Below are 17,380 nucleotides of genomic sequence, written 5' to 3' on the forward strand. Positions count from 1 at the left end.
TGTTAGATAATAATAAATAAGACTAGATGGACAGGGGGGGACCTGATCCTAGATTATAATAAATAAGACTAGATGGACAGGGGGGACCTGATCCTAGATTATAATAAATAAGACTAGATGGAGTGGGGGGGACCTGATCCTAGATCATAATAAATAAGACTAGATGGACAGTAACCTGATCCTAGATCATAATAAATAAGACTAGATGGATAGGGGGGGAACTGATCCTAGATTATAATAAATAAGACTAGATGGACAGGGGGGACCTGATCCTAGATTATAATAAATAAGACTAGATGGATAGGGGGGGAACTGATTCTAGATCATAATAAATAAGACTAGATGGACAGTAACCTGATCCTAGATTATAATAAATAAGACTAGATGGACAGGGGGGGAACTGATTCTAGATCATAATAAATACGACTAGATGGACAGTAACCTGATCCTAGATTATAATAAATAAGACTAGATGGACAGGGGGGGAACTGATTCAAGATCATAATAAATAAGACTAGATGGAGTGGGGGGGACCTGATCCTAGATCATAATAAATAAGACTAGATGGACAGGGGAGGAACTGATTCTAGATCATAATAAATAAGACTAGATGGACAGTAACCTGATCCTAGATTATAATAAATAAGACTAGATGGACAGGGGGAGAACTGATTCAAGATCATAATAAATAAGACTAGATGGACAGTAACCTGATCCTAGATTATAATAAATAAGACTAGATGGACAGGGGGGGAACTGATTCAAGATCATAATAAATAAGACTAGATGGACAGTAACCTGATCCTAGATTATAATAAATAAGACTAGATGGACAGGGGGGGACATGATCCTAGATAATAATAAATAAGACTAGATGGACAGGGGGGACCTGATCCTAGATCATAATAAATAAGACTAGATGGACAGTAACCTGATCCTAGATTATAATAAATAAGACTAGATGGACAGGGGAGGAACTGATTCTAGATCATAATAAATAAGACTAGATGGACAGTAACCTGATCCTAGATTATAATAAATAAGACTAGATGGACAGGGGGGGACATGATCCTAGATAATAATAAATAAGACTAGATGGACAGGGGGAGAACTGATTCAAGATCATAATAAATAAGACTAGATGGACAGTAACCTGATCCTAGATTATAATAAATAAGACTAGATGGACAGGGGGGGACCTGATCCTAGATCATAATAAATAAGACTAGATGGACAGTAACCTGATCCTAGATTATAATAAATAAGACTAGATGGACAGGGGGGGAACTGATTCAAGATCATAATAAATAAGACTAGATGGACAGTAACCTGATCCTAGATTATAATAAATAAGACTAGATGGACAGGGGGGGAACTGATTCTAGATCATAATAAATACGACTAGATGGACAGTAACCTGATCCTAGATTATAATAAATAAGACTAGATGGACAGGGGGGGAACTGATTCAAGATCATAATAAATAAGACTAGATGGAGTGGGGGGGACCTGATCCTAGATCATAATAAATAAGACTAGATGGACAGGGGGGGGAACTGATTCTAGATCATAATAAATAAGACTAGATGGACAGTAACCTGATCCTAGATTATAATAAATAAGACTAGATGGACAGGGGGGAGAACTGATTCAAGATCATAATAAATAAGACTAGATGGACAGTAACCTGATCCTAGATTATAATAAATAAGACTAGATGGACAGGGGGGAACTGATTCAAGATCATAATAAATAAGACTAGATGGACAGTAACCTGATCCTAGATTATAATAAATAAGACTAGATGGACAGGGGGGGAACTGATTCTAGATCATAATAAATAAGACTAGATGGACAGTAACCTGATCCTAGATTATAATAAATAAGACTAGATGGACAGGGGGGGAACTGATTCTAGATCATAATAAATACGACTAGATGGACAGTAACCTGATCCTAGATTATAATAAATAAGACTAGATGGAGTGGGGGGGACATGATCCTAGATAATAATAAATAAGACTAGATGGAGTGGGGGGGACCTGATCCTAGATCATAATAAATAAGACTAGATGGAGTGGGGGGACATGATCCTAGATCATAATAAATAAGACTAGATGGACAGGGGGGGGACCTGATCCTAGATCATAATAAATAAGACTAGATGGACAGGGGGGGGACCTGATCCTAGATCATAATAAATAAGACTAGATGGACAGGGGGGGACCTGATCCTTGATTACAAAGGGCTCCAGGTCTCTGCTCATAGAGGGCAATACCGTTAGTCTCCACCGGAGGGCTCAAATGTCCCGGCCTGCCAGCCAATCAGTCAGCCAGCTAGTCAGCAGTCAGTCAGCCAGATAGTCAGCAGTCAGTCAGCCAGATAGTCAGCAGTCAGTCAGCCAGCTAGTCAACAGTCAGCCAGATAGTCAGCAGTCAGCCAGCTAGTCAGTCACCCAGCTAGTCAGCAGTCAGTCAGCCAGCTAGTCAGTCACCCAGCTAGTCAACAGTCAGTCAGCCAGCTAGTCAGTCACCCAGCTAGTCAACAGTCAGTCACCCAGCTAGTCAGCAGTCAGTCACCCAGCTAGTCAGCAGTCAGTCACCCAGCTAGTCAGCAGTCAGTCACCCAGCTAGTCAGCAGTCAGTCACCCAGCTAGTCAGCAGTCAGTCACCCAGCTAGTCAACAGTCAGTCAGTCAGTCACCCAGCTAGTCAGCAGTCAGTCACCCAGCTAGTCAGCAGTCAGTCACCCAGCTAGTCAGCAGTCAGTCACCCAGCTAGTCAGCAGTCAGTCACCCAGCTAGTCAGCAGTCAGTCACCCAGCTAGTCAGCAGTCAGTCACCCAGCTAGTCAGCAGTCAGTCACCCAGCTAGTCAGCAGTCAGTCACCCAGCTAGTCAGCAGTCAGTCAGCCAGCTAGTCAGTCAGCCAGCCAGCTAGTCAAGCCAGTCACCCAGCTAGTCAACAGTCAGTCAGCCAGCTAGTCAGTCACCCAGATAGTCAGCAGTCAGTCACCCAGCTAGTCAGCAGTCAGCCAGCTAGTCAGTCACCCAGATAGTCAGCCAGCTAGTCAGCAGTCAGTCAGCCAGCTAGTCAGTCACCCAGCTAGTCAGCAGTCAGTCACCCAGCTAGTCAGTGAGCCAGATAGTCAGCCAGCTAGTCAGCAGTCAGTCACCCAGCTAGTCAGCAGTCAGTCACCCAGCCAGTCAGCAGTCAGTCACCCAGCTAGTCAGCAGTCAGTCACCCAGCCAGTCAGCAGTCAGTCACCCAGCTAGTCAGCAGTCAGTCACCCAGCTAGTCAGCAGTCAGTCACCCAGCTAGTCAACAGTCAGTCAGTCACGCAGCTAGTCAACAGTCAGTCACGCAGCTAGTCAACAGTCAGTCACCCAGCTAGTCAAGTCAGTCACCCAGCTAGTCAAGTCAGTCACCCAGCTAGTCAACAGTCAGTCACCCAGCTAGTCAGCAGTCAGTCACCCAGCTAGTCAGCAGTCAGTCACCCAGCTAGTCAGCAGTCAGTCACCCAGCTAGTCAGTCACCCAGCTAGTCAGCAGTCAGTCAGCCAGATAGTCAGCAGTCAGTCAGCCAGATAGTCAGCAGTCAGTCACCCAGCTAGTCAGCAGTCAGTCAGCCAGCTAGTCAGCAGTCAGTCACCCAGCTAGTCAGCAGTCAGTCAGCCAGCTAGTCAACAGTCAGTCAGCCAGCTAGTCAGTCACCCAGCTAGTCAGCAGTCAGTCACCCAGCTAGTCAGCAGTCAGTCACCCAGCTAGTCAGCAGTCAGTCACCCAGCTAGTCAGCAGTCAGTCACCCAGCTAGTCAGCAGTCAGTCAGCCAGCTAGTCAGTCACCCAGCTAGTCAGCAGTCAGTCACCCAGCTAGTCAGCAGTCAGTCACCCAGCTAGTCAGCAGTCAGTCACCCAGCTAGTCAGCAGTCAGTCAGCCAGCTAGTCAGTCACCCAGCTAGTCAGCAGTCAGTCACCCAGCCAGTCAGCAGTCAGTCACCCAGCTAGTCAGCAGTCAGTCACCCAGCTAGTCAACAGTCAGTCAGTCAGTCACCCAGCTAGTCAACAGTCAGTCAGTCAGTCACCCAGCTAGTCAAGTCAGTCACCCAGCTAGTCAAGTCAGTCAGTCACCCAGCTAGTCAAGTCAGTCAGTCACCCAGCTAGTCAGCAGTCAGTCACCCAGCTAGTCAGCAGTCAGTCACCCAGCTAGTCAGCAGTCAGTCAGCCAGCTAGTCAGCAGTCAGTCAGCCAGCTAGTCAGTCACCCAGCTAGTCAGCAGTCAGTCAGCCAGATAGTCAGCAGTCAGTCAGCCAGCTAGTCAGTCACCCAGCTAGTCAGCAGTCAGTCAGCCAGCTAGTCAGTCACCCAGCTAATCAACAGTCAGTCACCCAGCTAGTCAACAGTCAGTCAGCCAGCTAGTCAGTCACCCAGCTAGTCAGCAGTCAGTCAGTCAGCCAGCCAGCTAGTCAACAGTCAGTCACCCAGCTAGTCAACAGTCAGTCACCCAGCTAGTCAGCAGTCAGTCACCCAGCTAGTCAGCAGTCAGTCACCCAGCTAGTCAGCAGTCAGTCACCCAGCTAGTCAGCAGTCAGTCACCCAGCTAGTCAGCAGTCAGTCAGCCAGCTAGTCAGCAGTCAGTCAGCCAGCTAGTCAGCAGTCAGTCAGCCAGCTAGTCAGCAGTCAGTCACCCAGCTAGTCAGCAGTCAGTCACCCAGCTAGTCAGCAGTCAGTCACCCAGCTAGTCAGCAGTCAGTCAGCCAGCTAGTCAACAGTCAGTCACCCAGCTAGTCAGCAGTCAGACAGCCAGCTAGTCAGTCACCCAGCAAGTCAACAGTCAGTCAGCCAGCTAGTCAGTCAGCCAGCTAGTCAACAGTCAGTCACCCAGCTAGTCAGCAGTCAGTCACCCAGCTAGTCAGCAGTCAGTCACCCAGCTAGTCAGCAGTCAGTCACCCAGCTAGTCAGCAGTCAGTCACCCAGCTAGTCAGCAGTCAGTCACCCAGCTAGTCAGCAGTCAGTCAGCCAGCTAGTCAACAGTCAGTCACCCAGCTAGTCAGCAGTCAGACAGCCAGCTAGTCAGTCACCCAGCAAGTCAACAGTCAGTCAGCCAGCTAGTCAGTCAGCCAGCTAGTCAGCAGTCAGTCACCCAGCTAGTCAGCAGTCAGTCACCCAGCTAGTCAGCAGTAAGTCACCCAGCCAGTCAGCAGTCAGTCACCCAGCCAGTCAGCAGTCAGTCACCCAGCCAGTCAGCAGTCAGTCACCCAGCCAGTCAGCAGTCAGTCACCCAGCTAGTCAACAGTCAGTCAGTCAGTCACCCAGCTAGTCAGCAGTCAGTCACCCAGCTAGTCAGCAGTCAGTCACCCAGCTAGTCAACAGTCAGTCAGTCAGTCACCCAGCTAGTCAAGTCAGTCACCCAGCTAGTCAAGTCAGTCACCCAGCTAGTCAGCAGTCAGTCACCCAGCTAGTCAGCAGTCAGTCACCCAGCTAGTCAGCAGTCAGTCACCCAGCTAGTCAGCAGTCAGTCAGCCAGCTAGTCAGCAGTCAGTCAGCCATCTAGTCAACAGTCAGTCAGCCAGCTAGTCAGCAGTCAGTCAGGCAGATAGTCAGCAGTCAGTCAGCCAGCTAGTCAGTCACCCAGCTAGTCAGCAGTCAGTCACCCAGCTAGTCACCCAGCTAGTCAGCAGTCAGTCAGCCAGCTAGTCAGTCACCCAGCTAGTCAGCAGTCAGTCACCCAGCTAGTCAGCAGTCAGTCACCCAGCCAGTCAGCTGTCAGTCACCCAGCCAGTCAGCAGTCAGTCACCCAGCCAGTCAGCTGTCAGTCACCCAGCCAGTCAGCAGTCAGTCACCCAGCTAGTCAGCAGTCAGTCACCCAGCTAGTCAGCAGTCAGTCACCCAGCTAGTCAGCAGTCAGTCACCCAGCTAGTCAGCAGTCAGTCACCCAGCTAGTCAGCAGTCAGTCACCCAGCTAGTCAGCAGTCAGTCACCCAGCTAGTCAGCAGTCAGTCACCCAGCTAGTCAGCAGTCAGTCACCCAGCTAGTCAGCAGTCAGTCACCCAGCTAGTCAGCAGTCAGTCAGCCAGCTAGTCAGTCACCCAGCTAGTCAGCAGTCAGTCAGCCAGCTAGTCAGTCACCCAGCTAGTCAGCAGTCAGTCACCCAGCTAGTCAGCAGTCAGTCAGCCAGCCAGTCAGCAGTCAGTCACCCAGCCAGTCAGCAGTCAGTCACCCAGCCAGTCAGCAGTCAGTCACCCAGCTAGTCAGCAGTCAGTCACCCAGCTAGTCAGCAGTCAGTCACCCAGCTAGTCAGCAGTCAGTCACCCAGCTAGTCAGCAGTCAGTCACCCAGCTAGTCAGCAGTCAGTCACCCAGCTAGTCAGCAGTCAGTCACCCAGCTAGTCAGCAGTCAGTCACCCAGCTAGTCAACAGTCAGTCAGCCAGATAGTCAGCAGTCAGTCAGCCAGCTAGTCAGTCACCCAGCTAGTCAGCAGTCAGTCAGCCAGCTAGTCAGCAGTCAGTCAGCCAGCTCGTCAGCAGTCAGTCAGCCAGCTAGTCAGCAGTCAGTCAGCCAGCTAGTCAGCAGTCAGTCAGCCAGCTCGTCAGCAGTCAGTCAGCCAGCTAGTCAACAGTCAGTCACCCAGCTAGTCAGTCACCCAGCTAGTCAGCAGATGTAGTTGTGACCTCTCTCTCTCGCCTCTCTTCCAGTATGTTTGATGTAGTTGTGACCTCTCTCTCTCTCTCTCTCTCTCCCTCCCTCCCAGTATGTTTGATGTAGTTGTGACACCCAGCTCTTGATGTAGTTCTCTCTCCTCCTCTCCCAGCAGTCAGTCCTCTCTCTCTCCTCTCCCAGTATGTTTGATGTAGTTGTGACCAGCCTAGTCCTCTCTCTCCCTCTCCCAGTATGTTTGATGTAGTTGTGACCTCTCTCTCTCCTCTCCCAGTCAGTCACCCAGTATGTTTGATGTAGTTGTGACTCCTTGTATGTCAGTATGTTTGATGTAGTTGTGACCTCTCTCTCTCCTCTCCCAGTATGTTTGATGTAGTTGTGACCTAGTCAGCCCCTCTCTCTCCCTCTCCCAGATGTTTGATGTAGTTGTGACCTCTCTCTCTCCTCTCCCAGTTGTTTGATGTAGTTGTGACCTCTCTCTCCTCTCCCAGTCTCTATGTTTGATGTAGTTGTGACTCTCTCTCTCTCTCCCAGTATGTTTGATGTCCTCTCTCCCAGTATGTTTGATGTAGTTGTGACCTCTCTCCAGTATGTTTGATGTAGTTGTGACCTCTCTCTCTCTCTCCCAGTATGTTTGATGTAGTTGTGACCTCTCTCTCTCTCTCCCAGTATGTTTGATGTAGTCTCTCCAGTCCCAGTATGTTTGATGTAGTTGTTCTCTCTCTCTCTCCCAGTATGTTTGATGTAGTTGTGACTCTCTCTCTCCTCTCCCAGTATGTTTGATGTAGTGTGACCTCTCTCTCTCTCTCCTCTCCCCAGTATGTTTGATGTAGTTGTGACCTCTCTCTCTCTCTCTCCTCTCCTCTCCCAGTATGTTTGATGTAGTTGTGACTCTCTCTCTCTCTCCCAGTATGTTTGATGTAGTTGTGACCTCTCTCTCCTCTCCCAGTATGTTTGAGTATGTTTGATGTAGTGTGACCTCTCTCTCCTCTCCCAGTATGTTTGATGTAGTTGTGACCTCTCTCTCTCCCAGTCTCCCAGTATGTTTGATGTAGTTGTGACCTCTCTCTCTCCTCTCCCAGTCTCCCAGTATGTTTGATGTAGTTGTGACCTCTCTCTCTCCTCTCCCAGTATGTTTGATGTAGTGTTTGATGACCTCTCTCTCTCCCTCTCCCAGTATGTTTGATGTAGTTTGATGTAGTGACCTCTCTCTCTCCTCTCCCAGTATGTTTGATGTAGTTGTGACCTCTCTCTCTCTCCCAGTCCCAGTATGTTTGATGTAGTTGTGACCTCTCTCTCTCCTCTCCCAGTATGTTTGATGTAGTTGTGACCTCTCTCTCCTCTCCCAGTATGTTTGATGTATGTTTGATGTACCTCTCCCAGTATGTTTGATGTAGTTGTGACCTCTCTCTCCCTCTCCCAGTATGTTTGATGTAGTTGTGACCTCTCTCTCTCCTCTCCCAGTATGTTTGATGTAGTTGTGACCTCTCTCTCCTCCTCCCCAGTATGTTTGATGTAGTTGTGACCTCTCTCTCTCCTCTCCCAGTATGTTTGATGTATGTTTGATGACCTCTCTCTCTCCCAGTCTCCCAGTATGTTTGATGTGAGTTGTGACCTCTCTCTCTCCTCTCCCAGTATGTTTGATGTAGGTGGCCAGAGAGATGAGAGGAGAAAATGGATCCAATGCTTTAATGGTGAGTTGGATATTTTCTCTCTAACTAGAAAGGTGAACTGATCAGACAGACAGTTGGTGTGTGTGATCTTCTAACCTCTCTCTGTCCCTCCCTTTCCCAGTATGTTTGATGTAGTTGGACCTATTTCCTCTAGAAGTGACTGCTATCATCATCTAAACTATCTCCTCCTCTTGTCCTCTGTCTAGATGTGACTGCTATCATCTTATCTCCTCCTCTCCTCTCGTCCTCTGTCTAGATGTGACTGCTATCATCTTATCTCCTCCTCTCCTGTCGTCCTCTGTCTAGATGTGACTGCTTATCATCTTATCTCCTCTCCTCTCGTCCTCTGTCTAGATGTGACTGCTATCATCTTATCTCCTCTTCTCCTCTCGTCCTCTGTCTAGATGTGACTGCTATCATCTTATCTCCTCCTCTCCTTTCGTCCTCTGTCTAGATGTGACTGCTATCATCTTATCTCCTCCTCTCGTCCTCTGTCTAGATGTGACTGCTATCATCTTATCTCCTCTCCTCTCGTCCTCTGTCTAGATGTGACTGCTATCATCTTATCTTTGTCCTCTGTCTAGATGTGACTGCTATCATCTTATCTACAACAGATGTGACTGCTATCATCTTTGTGGTTGCCAGCAGCAGCTACAACATGGTCATACGAGAAGACAACAACACCAACAGGCTACGGGAAGCCCTGGATCTCTTCCGCAGTATCTGGAATAACAGGTCTGTTATATGTTGTAGAACAACAATCACTAGAGCGAAACATTCCCATTTAAGCCACCATTTTCTGACGGGGTGGATTCGGACCAGCGGGCATATGAAGTGTAGAAGGAGGAAGTTGCTATGGAACCCTGACCTGTTCACCGGACGTGCTACCTGTCCCAGACCTGCTATCTGTCCCAGACCTGCTATCTGTCCCAGACGTGCTATCTGTCCCAGACGTGCTATCTGTCCCAGACCTGCTATCTGTCCCAGACCTGCTATCTGTCCCAGACGTGCTATCTGTCCCAGACCTGCTATCTGTCCCAGACCTGCTATCTGTCCCAGACCTGCTATCTGTCCCAGACCTGCTATCTGTCCCAGACCTGCTACCTGTCCCAGACCTGCTACCTGTCCCAGACCTGCTACCTGTCCCAGACCTGCTACCTGTCCCAGACCTGCTACCTGTCCCAGACCTGCTACCTGTCCCAGACCTGCTATCTGTCCCAGACCTGCTACCTGTTCACCGGACGTGCTACCTGTCCCAGACCTGCTATCTGTCCCAGACCTGCTATCTGTCCCAGACGTGCTATCTGTCCCAGACGTGCTATCTGTCCCAGACGTGCTATCTGTCCCAGACGTGCTATCTGTCCCAGACGTGCTATCTGTCCCAGACGTGCTATCTGTCCCAGACGTGCTATCTGTCCCAGACCTGCTATCTGTCCCAGACGTGCTATCTGTCCCAGACCTGCTATCTGTCCCAGACCTGCTATCTGTCCCAGACCTGCTATCTGTCCCAGACCTGCTACCTGTCCCAGACCTGCTACCTGTCCCAGACCTGCTACCTGTCCCAGACCTGCTATCTGTCCCAGACGTGCTATTTACATTTACATTTAAGTCATTTAGCAGACGCTCTTATCCAGAGCGACTTACAAATTGGTGCATACACCTTATGACAACCAGTGGAACAGCCACTTGCATCTAAATCTTGTTGGGGGGAGAAGGGGGGTGAGAAGGATTACTTACCCTTACTTACCCTATCCTAGGTATTCCTTGAAGAGGTGGGGTTTCAGGTGTCTCCGGAAGGTGGTGATTGACTCCGCTGTCCTGGCGTCGTGAGGGAGTTTGTTCCACCATTGGGGGCCAGAGCAGCGAACAGTTTTGACTGGGCTGAGCGGGAACTGTACTTCCTCAGTGGTAGGGAGGCGAGCAGGCCAGAGGTGGATGAACGCAGTGCCCTTGTTTGGGTGTAGGGCCTGATCAGAGCCTGGAGGTACTGAGGTGCCGTTCCCCTCACAGCTCCGTAGGCGAGCACCATGGTCTTGTAGCGGATGCGAGCTTCAACTGGAAGCCAGTGGAGAGAGCGGAGGAGCGGGGTGACGTGAGAGAACTTGGGAAGGTTGAACACCAGACGGGCTGCGGCGTTCTGGATGAGTTGTAGGGGTTTAATGGCACAGGCAGGGAGCCCAGCCAACAGCGAGTTGCAGTAATCAAGACGGGAGATGACAAGTGCCTGGATTAGGACCTGCGCCGCTTCCTGTGTGAGGCAGGGTCGTACTCTGCGGATGTTGTAGAGCATGAACCTACAGGAACGGGACACCGCCTTGATGTTAGTTGAGAACGTCAGGGTGTTGTCCAGGATCACGCCAAGGTTCTTAGCGCTCTGGGAGGAGGACACAATGGAGTTGTCAACCGTGATGGCGAGATCATGGAACGGGCAGTCCTTCCCGGGAGGAAGAGGAGCTCCGTCTTGCTGAGGTTCAGCTTGAGGTGGTGATCCGTCATCCACACTGATATGTCTGCCAGACATGCAGAGATGCGATTCGCCACCTGGTCATCAGAAGGGGGAAAGGAGAAGATTAATTGTGTGTCGTCTGCATAGCAATGATAGGAGAGACCATGTGAGGTTATGACAGAGCCAAGTGACTTGGTGTATAGCGAGAATAAGAGAGGGCCTAGAACAGAGCCCTGGGGGACACCAGTGGTGAGAGCGCGTGGTGAGGAGACAGATTCTCGCCACGCCACCTGGTAGGAGCGACCTGTCAGGTAGGACGCAATCCAAGCGTGGGCCGCGCCGGAGATGCCCAACTCGGAGAGGGTGGAGAGGAGGATCTGATGGTTCACAGTATCGAAGGCAGCCGATAGGTCTAGAAGGATGAGAGCAGAGGAGAGAGAGTTAGCTTTAGCAGTGCGGAGCGCCTCCGTGATACAGAGAAGAGCAGTCTCAGTTGAATGACTAGTCTTGAAACCTGACTGATTTGGATCAAGAAGGTCATTCTGAGAGAGATAGCGGTAGAGCTGGCCAAGGACGGCACGCTCAAGAGTTTTGGAGAGAAAAGAGAGAAGGGATACTGGTCTGTAGTTGTTGACATCGGAGGGATCGAGTGTAGGTTTTTTCAGAAGGGGTGCAACTCTCGCTCTCTTGAAGACGGGAGGGACGTAGCCAGCGGTCAGGGATGAGTTGATGAGCGAGGTAAGGTAAGGGAGAAGGTCTCCGGAAATGGTCTGGAGAAGAGAGGAGGGGATAGGGTCAAGCGGGCAGGTTGTTGGGCGGCCGGCCGTCACAAGACGCGAGATTTCATCTGGAGAGAGAGGGGAGAAAGAGGTCAGAGCATAGGGTAGGGCAGTGTGAGCAGAACCAGCGGTGTCGTTTGACTTAGCAAACGAGGATCGGATGTCATCGACCTTCTTTTCAAAATGGTTGACGAAGTCATCTGCAGAGAGGGAGGAGGGAGGGGGAGGATTCAGGAGGGAGGAGAAGGTGGCAAAGAGCTTCCTAGGGTTAGAGGCAGATGCTTGGAATTTAGAATGGTAGAAAGTGGCTTTAGCAGCAGAGACAGAGGAGGAAAATGTAGAGAGGAGGGAGTGAAAGGATGCCAGGTCCGCAGGGAGGCGAGTTTTCCTCCATTTCCGCTCGGCTGCCCGGAGCCCTGTTCTGTGAGCTCGCAATGAGTCGTCGAGCCACGGAGCGGGAGGGGAGGACCGAGCCGGCCTGGAGGATAGGGGACATAGGGAGTCAAAGGATGCAGTAAGGGAGGAGAGGAGGGTTGAGGAGGCAGAATCAGGAGATAGGTTGGAGAAAGTTTGAGCAGAGGGAAGAGAAGATAGGATGGAAGAGGAGAGAGTAGCGGGGGAGAGAGAGCGAAGATTGGGACGGCGCGATACCATCCGAGTAGGGGCAGTGTGGGAAGTGTTGGATGAGAGCGAGAGGGAAAAGGATACAAGGTAGTGGTCGGAGACTTGGAGGGGAGTTGCAATGAGGTTAGTGGAAGAACAGCATCTAGTAAAGATGAGGTCAAGCGTATTGCCTGCCTTGTGAGTAGGGGGGAGGGTGAGAGGGTGAGGTCAAAAGAGGAGAGGAGTGGAAAGAAGGAGGCAGAGAGGAATGAGTCAAAGGTAGACGTGGGGAGGTTAAAGTCGCCCAGAACTGTGAGAGGTGAGCCGTCCTCAGGAAAGGAGCTTATCAAGGCATCAAGCTCATTGATGAACTCTCCGAGGGAACCTGGAGGGCGATAAATGATAAGGATGTTAAGCTTGAAAGGGCTGGTAACTGTGACAGCATGGAATTCAAAGGAGGCAATAGACAGATGGGTAAGGGGAGAAAGAGAGAAAGACCACTTGGGAGAGATGAGGATCCCGGTGCCACCACCCCGCTGACCAGAAGCTCTCGGGGTGTGCGAGAACACGTGGGCGGACGAGGAGAGAGCAGTAGGAGTAGCAGTGTTATCTGTGGTGATCCATGTTTCCGTCAGTGCCAAGAAGTCAAGGGACTGGAGGGAGGCATAGGCTGAGATGAACTCTGCCTTGTTGGCCGCAGATTGGCAGTTCCAGAGGCTACCAGAGACCTGGAACTCCACGTGGGTCGTACGCGCTGGGACCACCAGGTTAGGTGGTCGCGGCCACGCGGTGTGGAGCGTTTGTATGGTCTGTGCAGAGAGGAGAGAACAGGGATAGACAGACACATAGTTGACAGGCTACAGAAAAGGCTACGCTAATGCAAGGAAATTGAATGACAAGCGGACTACACGTCTCGAATGTTCAGAAAGTTAAGCTTACGTAGCAAGAATCTTATTGACTAAAATGATTAAAATGATACAGTACTGCTAAAGTAGGCTAGCTGGCAGTAGCTGCGTTGTTGACACTACACTAATCAAGTCGTTCCGTTGAGTGTAATAATTCTACAGTGCTGCTATTCGGGGCTAGCTGGCTAGCTAGCAGTGTTGTTTACGTTACGTTGAGTTAAAAGAACGACAATAGCTGGCTAGCTAACCTAGGGAATCGGTCTAGACTACACAATTATCTTTGAAACAAAGACGGCTATGCAGCTAGCCACGATCAAACAAATCAAACCGCTGCACTGCAATGAAACGAAAATGTGAAACCACCTGACCGGGTTGTTGAATTCAAAACAGCAGACGTTGGCTAGCTGTTAGCAGTTAGCTGTTGGCTAGCTAGCAGAGTCTCCTACGTTAAGGACGACAAATAGCTGGCTAGCGAACCTCAGTGAATTAAGATAATCACTCCAAGGCTACACACACTAAACTACACAATTATCTTGGAAACAAAGACAGCTATGTAGCTAGTTAACACTGAACTAATCAAGTCGTACAGTTGAGTGAATAGCACTACAGTGATGCTAATCTGTGTGCGTTAGCTAGCTCCTGGGCGAATAGCAGTGAAGGCTACGTTAGGGCGACGAAATACGATAATTATGCAATTATCTCTGATACAAGGACGGCTATGTAGCTAGCTAAGAAGAATTGCTAAGATTAGACAAATCAACCGTTGTACTATAATGAAATGTAATGAAAAAGTTATAAAAAGTTATAAAAAGTTATACAACCTGCAGAGCGAAGTGCGAATGCGACCGCTCGCTCCCAGACGTGCTATCTGTCCCAGACGTGCTATCTGTCCCAGACCTGCTATCTGTCCCAGACCTGCTACCTGTTCACCGGACGTGCTACCTGTTCACCGGACGTGCTACCTGTCCCAGACCTGCTACCTGTCCCAGACCTGCTACCTGTCCCAGACCTGCTGTTTTCAACTCTCTAGAGACAGCAGGAGCGGTAGAGATCCTCTGAATGATCGGCTCTGAAAAGCCAACTGCCAAAGGGGGGTGTGAACACTTTTTAGCACTTTCTAGAAATAAAACATGTCGTTCTGGTCCTTCTGTAGCTCAGTTGGTAGAGCATGGCGCTTGTAACGCCAGGGTAGTGGGTTCGATTCCCGGGACCACCCATACGTAGAATGTATGCACACATGACTGTAAGTCGCTTTGGATAAAAGCGTCAGCTAAATGGCATATATTATTATTATTATTATTATATTATACTGTACCATTCTAACGCTGATCTGTTTATTTCCAGGTGGTTACGCACCATATCGGTCATATTGTTTCTGAACAAGCAGGACATGTTGGCCGAGAAAGTAATAGCTGGGAAATCCAAAATCGAAGACTACTTTCCGGAATATTCTCGCTACACCATACCCAACGAAGGTAGGTAGCTCCACCGCATCACATTTTAACCCACACCATCCCACACCGCTCTGTCTCTGTTTTACAGCCGCTCTGTCTCTGTTTTACAGCAACTCTGTCTCTGTTTTACAGCAACTCTGTCTCTGTTTTATTACAGCAACTCTGTCTCTGTTTTATTACAGCAACTCTGTCTCTGTTTTACAGCAACTCTGTCTCTGTTTTACAGCAACTCTGTCTCTGTTTTACAGCAACTCTGTCTCTGTTTTACAGCAACTCTGTCTCTGTTTTACAGCAACTCTGTCTCTGTTTTACAGCAACTCTGTCTCTGTTTTACAGCAACTCTGTCTCTGTTTTACAGCAACTCTGTCTCTGTTTTACAGCAACTCTGTCTCTGTTTTACAGCAACTCTGTCTCTGTTTTACAGCAACTCTGTCTCTGTTTTACAGCAACTCTGTCTCTGTTTTACAGCAACTCTGTCTCTGTTTTACAGCAACTCTGTCTCTGTTTTACAGCAACTCTGTCTCTGTTTTACAGCAACTCTGTCTCTGTTTTACAGCAACTCTGTCTCTGTTTTACAGCAACTCTGTCTCTGTTTTACAGCAACTCTGTCTCTGTTTTACAGCAACTCTGTCTCTGTTTTACAGCAACTCTGTCTTTGTTTTACAGCAACTCTGTCTTTGTTTTACAGCAACTCTTGTCTCTGTTTTACAGCAACTCTGTCTCTGTTTTACAGCAACTCTGTCTCTGTTTTACAGCAACTCTGTCTCTGTTTTACAGCAACTCTGTCTCTGTTTTACAGCAACTCTGTCTTTGTTTTACAGCAACTCTGTCTCTGTTTTACAGCAACTCTGTCTCTGTTTTACAGCAACTCTGTCTCTGTTTTACAGCAACTCTGTCTCTGTTTTACAGCAACTCTGTCTCTGTTTTACAGCAACTCTGTCTCTGTTTTACAATAACAGTTTCTGTCTCTGTTTTACAATAACAGTTTCTGTCTCTGTTTTACAATAACAGTTTCTGTCTCTGTTTTACAATAACAGTTTCTGTCTCTGTTTTACAATAACAGTTTCTGTCTCTGTTTTACAATAACAGTTTCTGTCTCTGTTTTACAATAACAGTTTCTGTCTCTGTTTTACAGCAAGTCTGTCTCTGTTTTACAGCAACTCTGTCTCTGTTTTACAATAACAGTTTCTGTCTCTGTTTTACAATAACAGTTTCTGTCTCTGTTTTACAGCAAGTCTGTCTCTGTTTTACAGCAAGTCTGTCTCTGTTTTACAGCAACTCTGTCTCTGTTTTACAGCAACTCTGTCTCTGTTTTACAGCAACTCGGTCTCTGTTTTACAGCAACTCGGTCTCTGTTTTACAGCAACTCTGTCTCTGTTTTACAGCAACTCTGTCTCTGTTCTACAGCAACTCTGTCTCTGTTCTACAGCAACTCTGTCTCTGTTCTACAGCAACTCTGTCTCTGTTCTACAGCAACTCTGTCTCTGTTTTACAGCGACTCCTGAACCTGGTGAAGACCCAAAAGTAACAAGAGCTAAGTTCTTCATCCGAGACGAGTTCCTGGTAACTATTCAACGTTACTATTGAAATGTCTGTTTAAAGCTACAGTCTGGGATTTGAATAACCACAAAATGGCTACCAGTTTTGTTCAAACTGTTCGTAACATTGATGTAACAATACACAGACTGTAGCTTTTAAAATCCACTTTTAATAGCTGTTTTTTTTATTTTTAATGCTTGACTCTTGTGGATAACCCTCCACTAATCTCACCTGCTCTTCCTCCCCTCCTCAGAGGATCAGTACAGCCAGTGGAGATGGCAGACACTACTGCTACCCCCACTTCACCTGTGCCGTGGACACGGAGAACATCAGGAGAGTCTTCAACGACTGTCGCGATATCATTCAGAGGATGCATCTGAGGCAGTACGAACTCTTGTGATGGGATGGACAGACACACACACACACACACACAGTACAGACGCACACACACACACACACACAGTACAGACGCAAACACACACACACACACAGTACAGACGCAAACACACACACACACACACACACACAGTACAGACGCAAACACACACACACACAGCTCCGTCAAGCCTTCTGGGATTTTATTCAACCATTCTGCATCCTCAACCCAAACCCGACCCTGCCCCCCCCGCCCCTCTATGAAGTACTACTGAAGTCTGTCATCCTATTTTTCCTCTTTTTGGAAAACGTGTCCTTTTGTTGGAGACTGTTTCATCCCTCCTTTTCACTGATGAAGGAAGGAAGGAAGGAAGGAAGGAAGGAAGGAAGGAAGGAAGGAAGGAAGGAAGGAAGGAAGGAAGGAAAACAAAACGTTTTGGGTGTTTTTCTTTTTCTCTCTTGAATGCCTTGATTTGATTTGTAACATTCCACTGAGCCTGAGGCTGACTCCTCCTCCTTCTCCTTCTCACATTCTGTTCTGTCATTGGACTGGACTGAACTGGGCTGGAACTGGACTAGACTGGGTAGCTGGGCAGGTGGTGATGTTTGGATGTGAGAAGAGACCCCCCCCCCCACCCAGCAAGACCTCAGTTTAGAGTCCAGTGTCGGTGTGTCTGTTTGAGAAGAGACCCCCTCCCCAACAAGACCTCAGCGTAGAAGCAGTTCACCTGCAAGTTGGAGCTGGCATCACCCCCTGACCCCCCCCCATCCTTCTACTTCTCCTCTCTGACATGACAGACAACTTGATGATGGAGAGAGGGAGGAGGACGAGACAGATGAAGACAAAGAGAGAATGCACTTTTGTATCAGGTTGCTTAATACCTTATTTTTTGAGGAAGTATAAACACAATGTAGCATCAAAATATTTATAACTCTGTTTTACACTGTATAGTG

General features: G+C 48.6%; 1 protein-coding gene and 1 long non-coding RNA gene across 4 annotated transcripts in view; one reads left to right on the plus strand and one right to left on the minus strand.

Moving 5' to 3' along the window:
- The window catches only part of LOC118378035 (guanine nucleotide-binding protein G(olf) subunit alpha), a 131,970-nt gene extending 115,135 nt beyond the window's left edge, over positions 1–16,835 (plus strand). For both annotated transcript variants that reach the window (XM_052462901.1, XM_052462902.1), the window contains exons 7-11: positions 8,288–8,346; positions 8,940–9,060; positions 14,403–14,533; positions 16,008–16,075; positions 16,305–16,835. In XM_052462901.1, the coding sequence (XP_052318861.1) occupies positions 8,288–8,346; positions 8,940–9,060; positions 14,403–14,533; positions 16,008–16,075; positions 16,305–16,451 (526 nt within the window). In that variant the 3' untranslated portion in view covers positions 16,452–16,835. The remainder of the gene's footprint in view (positions 1–8,287; positions 8,347–8,939; positions 9,061–14,402; positions 14,534–16,007; positions 16,076–16,304) is intronic.
- On the minus strand, positions 9,253–10,013 carry LOC127907516 (uncharacterized). Of its 2 annotated transcripts, none has more exons than XR_008064692.1 (3): positions 9,839–10,013; positions 9,520–9,586; positions 9,253–9,303 (listed from the first exon to the last, which is right to left on the minus strand). It is a non-coding gene; the product is annotated as an uncharacterized LOC127907516 (long non-coding RNA). The 2 variants fall into 2 exon arrangements; XR_008064693.1 differs by lacking the exon at positions 9,253–9,303 and adding an exon at positions 9,307–9,357.
- Positions 16,836–17,380: the final 545 nt, after the last annotated feature.

Source organism: Oncorhynchus keta, chromosome 15 (genome assembly GCF_023373465.1).
Source record: "Oncorhynchus keta strain PuntledgeMale-10-30-2019 chromosome 15, Oket_V2, whole genome shotgun sequence".
Classification (NCBI taxonomy): Eukaryota; Metazoa; Chordata; class Actinopteri; order Salmoniformes; family Salmonidae; genus Oncorhynchus; species Oncorhynchus keta.